At 49.2% G+C, this 6143-nt stretch overlaps 1 protein-coding gene across 1 annotated transcript in view; it reads left to right on the top strand.

Moving 5' to 3' along the window:
* Nucleotides 1-116: 116 nt before the first annotated feature.
* GRAMD2A (GRAM domain containing 2A) overlaps nt 117-6143 on the top strand; it is a 31160-nt gene continuing 25133 nt past the window's right edge. Inside the window, exon 1 of the mRNA XM_021693711.1 lies at nt 117-157. Within this exon, the coding sequence (XP_021549386.1) occupies nt 117-157 (41 nt within the window). The remainder of the gene's footprint in view (nt 158-6143) is intronic.

Raw genomic sequence — 6143 nt, 5'->3', positions numbered from 1 at the left:
GCAGCCAATGGGCGGGGCCCGTCCCGCGCGAGCAGCCAATGGGCGGGCTGGGGCGGGCCCGGGGCGGGGGCGGGCCGACGGGCGCGCGGTCCCCAGCGCTCGCTGGAGGCGCCGCGATGACCGCTCTGAGCCGGGGTGAGGCGGCCGAGGCGGGCAGGTAAGGGGCTGAGGCCCGCGGGCTGGGCTGGGGGACGGGCGGGGGGCCCGGGGGCTGCCGCGAGGGGCGCTGCCTGGCCGGACGAGGCGGCCGCGGGGCGCCCCTGCGCCTAGGCACATTCTGGCCGCGGGGCAGGCAATTCCCGGCCACCGGCATTTGGGCTCCGCTCCAGAGCTGCGCAGCGCGGGCCCGGGCGCCTCCGGGGGCTGCGAGGTGTTGGCGAGGGGACAGATGGCCCGGCTGTCGGCGCCCCGTACCTGGGGGATGAGAGAAGTCCGGGCGGCATCAGGATGGGCACCCTCCTATTCATTCATCCGTGTACTCATTCATTCATTCATTCACTCATTCGTTCATTCACCAGCCAAACCGATTCCCTCGTCCTGACTGCCCCGCACCCCAAGTCTGGCGCTTCCCTGCTGGCTCTCGGAGGGTTCAGCCTCTCTCCTCGCCCAGCCGGGACTGCAGTTGTAGTGGCCCGCGGCGGCCCAGGAGGCAGCGTGGAGCTGTCCCGGCACGACCCAGCCGCGCCCGTGCGCCAGGCCCGTCCCGATCGGGCGCGCTGGGGCCGGTCTCTCAGCCGGGAGACCTGATCCAAAGTCTCTTTGGGAGGAAGGAAAGTTCTTGCAGCTGGGCAAGGGGCAAGGAGGCTGGGCAGGCTGGAGGTGGCGTTTCAGGTGACACCAAGAACTGTGGCCTCGCTCCTTGAGGTCTTGGGTGCTGCAGGCGGGATTATTTAGGGAAGACAGAGGAAGTGAGTGAAGCTGTAGCAAGTTCCTGCCCTTGCCCAGGTCCCAAGCCCCACAGTCTGAGCTCTGGAGGGCAGCCTGGCTCCCCTGGCCAGCTAGCACTGGGGAAGGTAGGGTGAATGTGTGAGTCCTGTGCCCACTCTACACAGGTTTATGGAACTGGCTGAATCCTTAGGGGCTCCCTCTGCCCTGTTTTCAGAGGCTGGTGGGTCTCTACCCAGCTGTCATTTGCCCTTATTGGCTTTGCTTGTCTCCCCCCTCCTCATGGCTGTTTAAGGGTGCCCCCATCCTTGCAGGGGTCAAGCTCCTAGGGAATAAGACAGAGTGCCCTGACAATCTGTGATGTCTTTGCCCCATGTACATCTCTAGCTGGATCCAAAGTCCAGCGCCTCTCAAAGATTTATGGGGTTGCAGGGAGAGGTGGCGTAGAGGGTGTCCCTCCCGTCCTATAGTGAGGGGGCCAGGATACCCCCTCCACAGTCCTCTGATGATGCTGGCCAGAGTCCAGCCCATGCTGACAGACACTCTCAGGTTTGAGGTTACAGTTTGAAAGGGCCAGGTAAGCAGTGAGCATCCCTGGGGCAAACGGACAGGTCTAGAGGGCAAAGCTGGTGGAGGCTGCCACCCAGCTTCCGTGAGAGTTTCAGCTGGGACCAAGTCGAAGTTCTTCCTGACTTGCCTTAGGGAGAAATTTCGGAATTAGCCTAGAGGGGACAGCCCATCCCAATCCATGCCTTGATGTTACAGGTTGCTTTCAAATTTCTGAACTTAGGTGAGTCCTCAAAAGCCTTGATGCAGACCAGAAAGACCTGTGTGCAATTCATCCACCTAAGATGGCCCCCTGAGGTTGAGGTCAGCAGTACTCGGATGGGTTTATGCCAGTCAGCCTCTCTGAAGCTCTTTCAAGTGCCTGCTTAGGTGGCTCCGCCCAGTCCTTAACCTGGTTAAGCTGTGGTTTTGGCCACCCCCCCCCCCCCAACAATGCCACATACCGTATTTATTGGACCAGCATGAAGAGCTTTGCTGTGGGAATGGGAAGTGAGTTCTAAGCCTCACGCTGTTCCTGTTTTGCTGAGACTTGCGAAAAGTCAGGTCCCCTCTCTGGGTCTACTTTGCCATTATCATAAGGCAAGGAGATTGGATTGTAGGCTCCCAAGGGCCTTCTCTATGATGTCATTCAGTGATTCTGCTAATTTGCCTCAATTTCCCCTCAATTTCTGGAGGTGTTTTATTTCTTCACATAATTTCTTCTTTGCTATGACTCCCTATAGAAAGTCCATGAAATCAAGGGGCACCTGGCTGGCTCAGTTGGTGGAGCATGTGACTCTTGGTCTCAGGGTCATGTGTTCAAGCCCCACGTTGGGCAGAGAACTTACTTCATAAACACAAACACAGGCCCATGAAACGGAAAACGGTACAGCATTCCACTTGGTACAGTGTCCAGTGTCTGAGTTTGGACACCAGAAAATAACTTGCTTTCTCCTTTTCTGAAAACTGAAAATAGGCCCCTACATTTCTGCAGCTGCCTCTGGTGCCAAGTGTAAGTTTGGCATGAAATCGGTCTGGGCCACCGTGCTGCTATTCACCTGGGCTGCAGGGCACAAATCTGTCACTGTCTGTTGTCACCAAACTTTGAAGCTTTGATGAATCACCCTTTGATGAAGTTTACTCATGTAGGAAAGGAAGGAGGAGGGGAGAGCAGAGGCCCCTGTGTGATAAGAAGTAACTGCCCCCCACCCCAAGGAGTACCTGCCTCCTATCGCACAGGTTCTAGAAGGAAGGTTTTTTCCGAAGAATGTAAGCCTCTATAGGGTAAGCTGGTTCCTCCCTTCTCCCTGCCACAGCTACACATTTTTACTGGTTTAGAAATGCTTGGTCCTAATTTAGGACTGGAGTTTTAATAACCCGTGGAGGTTGAACCACTCTTCAAGTCCTAGTTCTAACCTCATGTTTCCTCAGCTGATGTTTAATATCCACTAGAAAATCACATGGTGAGTTTTTTTAAACAGACGTGTTTCTGGCTGGTACTCTTTCTTTTTTTTTTTTTTAAAGACTTTATTTATTTATTTGAGAGAGAGAATGAGATAGAGAGAGCATGAGAGGGGGGGAGGGTCCGAGGGAGAAGCAGACTCCCTGCTGAGCAGGGAGCCCGATGCGGGACTCGATTCCGGGACTCCAGGATCATGACCTGAGCCGAAGGCAGTCGCTTAACCAACTGAGCCACCCAGGCGCCCCTGGTTGGTACTATTTCTTTCTTTTTTCTTTTTCTTTTTGAGTAATCTCTACACCCAGCGTGGGGCCCGAACTTACAACCCTGAGATCAAGAGTCGCATGCTCTACTGACTGAGCCCACTATTTCTATTTTAATCTGAAATAAGAAGCACATAAAGGATTAGTTTAAATCAGCGGCACCTGGGTGGCGCAGTCGGTGAAGCATCTGACTCTGGGTTTCGGCTCAGGTCATGAGCTCAGGGTCATGGGATGGAGCCCCATGGCACACTCAGCGCAGAGTCTGCTTAAGTCTCTCTCTCTCCCTCTCCCTCTGCCCCACCCCATCCCCACTCTCTTGTGCTCTCTCTCTCAAATAAATAAATAAATCTTAAAAAAAAAAAAAAGAATTAGTTTAAATCGAACACGAATTCCGTTTCCTCCTAACAGGCACATCAATGGTATATTAAGTAATTGTCAAAATTGTACTGGCATTTCATTCCATTGGCAACCCTCTTGTTCTCTGACTCAGGGTCAGAGCAGCATGGGTGGTATGCCTGAGCAAACAACTGTGACCAGTTACAAGGATTTTCGTTCTCTCTTCTGTAGAAAAAACTTCAAATGTTTCTCATATGTGTTAGCATTAACTGGATTACTCAAAACTTGCCCATACTCACCCGGGCCACACAAAGTGCTATTTAAAAATAATTTTTGAATTTTGAAGGACTATCCAGAAATGTCATTGTAAAACAACCCAGCGACAGGGGCGCCTGGGTGGCTCAGTTGGTGAAGCATCTCACTCTTGCTTTCGGCTCAGGTCAAGATCACAGGATCCTGAGATGGAGCCCCAGGTTGGGCTCCCTGGTCAGCGGGCGTCGGCTTTTCCTCGCTCTCTCCCTCTGCTCCTCCCCCCCCCGCCCATGCACGGGCTCTCTCTCTCAAATAAATAAATCATTTTTTTTAAGATTTTATCTATTTATTTGACAGACAGAGCACAAGCAGGGGCGGAGGGAGAGGGAGAAGCAGGCTTCCCTGCTGAGCAAGGAGCCCGACGCAGGACTCGATCCCAGGACCCTGGTATAACAACCTGGGCTGAAGGCAGATACTTAACCGACTGAGCCACCCAGGTGCCCAATAAAAAAAAAATCTTTTTTTTTTTTAAAGTTAAAAACAAAATGAAACAACCCAGTGACATTACCTCAGAATTGATATTCATACTGGGCTTCCTTGACTACCAAACAAGTTGAAAAATGCTTGTGTTTTTCATTGTTAAATCCTTTTATTGCAGAAAAATTCAAACATATATAAAAAGAGAGAATAGTATAATAAGCAGGATGTGCCCATCACCCAGCTTCAATAATTACCAAGTTATGGGCCAACCTTGTTTCGTATATACCTCCCTCCTCTCTCACTCCTGAATTATTTTGAAGCAAATCTAAGATATTATTTTATCCACAACTATTTCCGTGTGTATCTATAAAAGATCAAGCCTTTAAAAAATATAACTACAATACTGTTACCACACCTAAAAAATAACAGTAACTCCTTAAAATCATCAATGAGTTAACATTTAAAGTTCGCCCATTGTCTCATACCCGTCTTTGTACCATTTGTTTAGTTTAATAACAATCTGAATGAGGTTTATGCAATTGGTTAACATACTGAATCTCTATATCTATGTCTCTATAATCTTTTGTAATCTTTAGGTTCCCCTTCCATTTCTTCTTCTTCTTTTTTCTTCCTTGCAATTTTTAACTAATCTCTAGACCCAGCATGGGGTCACAACTCTGAGATCAAGAGTCGCTTGCTCTACCGACTGAGCCACCCAGGCACCCTTAGCTTGAATCTTTCTATAAAGAAATGTCTTTTCTTCAGCTATTTGGTCACTGAGGTATAGCAGCAACAGTGGAGATCTGGTTTTATCAAGGAGGAACAGGATGACAAAGGTTTGTTCCTTGGTGACTAGTTAGAACGAGGACCATTTAGGTGTTGGAAAGAACTAACAGAACTTTCTGCATGACACACCTGATGGATGATATTCACATGTAGGTACACATTTTTAAATTCCTTGTGCCTGATTGCAGGTTTACCTTTTTTTTTTCCACCCACTGGACTATTTATTTCCTTATACCAAGTTCCTTGATGTGGGTAACACTGAATGAGGTTTTCTTTCTTTCTTTCTTTCTTTTTTTAAGATTTTATTTATTTGTCAGAGAGAGAGAGAGCATGTGCAGAAGCAGGGGGAGTAGCAGGCAGAGGGAGAAGCAGGCTCCCCGCGGACTAGGGAGCCCAATGCGGGGTTCGATCCCAGGACCTGGGGATCATGACCTGAGCCGAAGGCAGACACTTAACCAACTGAGCCACCCAGGAGTTCCTGTTTTTTGTTTTTTGTTTTTTTCTTTTAAGTCATTCTCAGATATGTAGTCACTGTGATAGAATAATAGGAAGAGGCTGAGCGAAAGACCTGGATTCAAATCCTTTCTCCGCTACTGAATTACTACTGGCTCTGAGCCTCCCTTTCTTCATCCGCAAAAGAGTCACATTGGGCCGCTTCAAAGGTTCTCGGGCCGTGTAATGGCCTGAGACACAGTAGGTGCTCACCAAAAATTAGTTTCCCTGCAGTGCTTCCAGCTTTGAGAATCTGAGATCAGGCCTCTGATGATCCAGCCCCGGCTTTAAGAAATCTTGATCTGTTTTCCGTTTGAAGGTGCAAAGTTTATTTTTCTGAAATAAACTTTATATTTTGAGGTAATTGTAGATTCACAGGCAATTGTATGAAATAATACAAAGATCTCATGTACCTTTCACTCAGTTTCTCCCAGTGGTAACATCCTGCATAAGGAGAGCACCATGGCACAATCAGAAATTTGACATTGATATAACCCATTGACCTTATTCAGATTTCACCGGTTTTATATGCACTCGTGTGTGTGTGTGTGTGTGTGTGTGTGTGTGTGTTTAGTTTTGTGCAGATTTATCACATATGGGGATTTGGCGAAGCTCGTTTCTAAAATCAAGGTTTCTTTTTCTGT

The sequence above is a fragment of the Neomonachus schauinslandi genome, chromosome 9 (assembly GCF_002201575.2).
Source record: "Neomonachus schauinslandi chromosome 9, ASM220157v2, whole genome shotgun sequence".
NCBI lineage: Eukaryota > Metazoa > Chordata > Mammalia > Carnivora > Phocidae > Neomonachus > Neomonachus schauinslandi.
The sequence above is the reverse complement of the archived record's forward strand: the minus strand, read 5'-3'. Positions and strand labels throughout refer to the sequence as shown.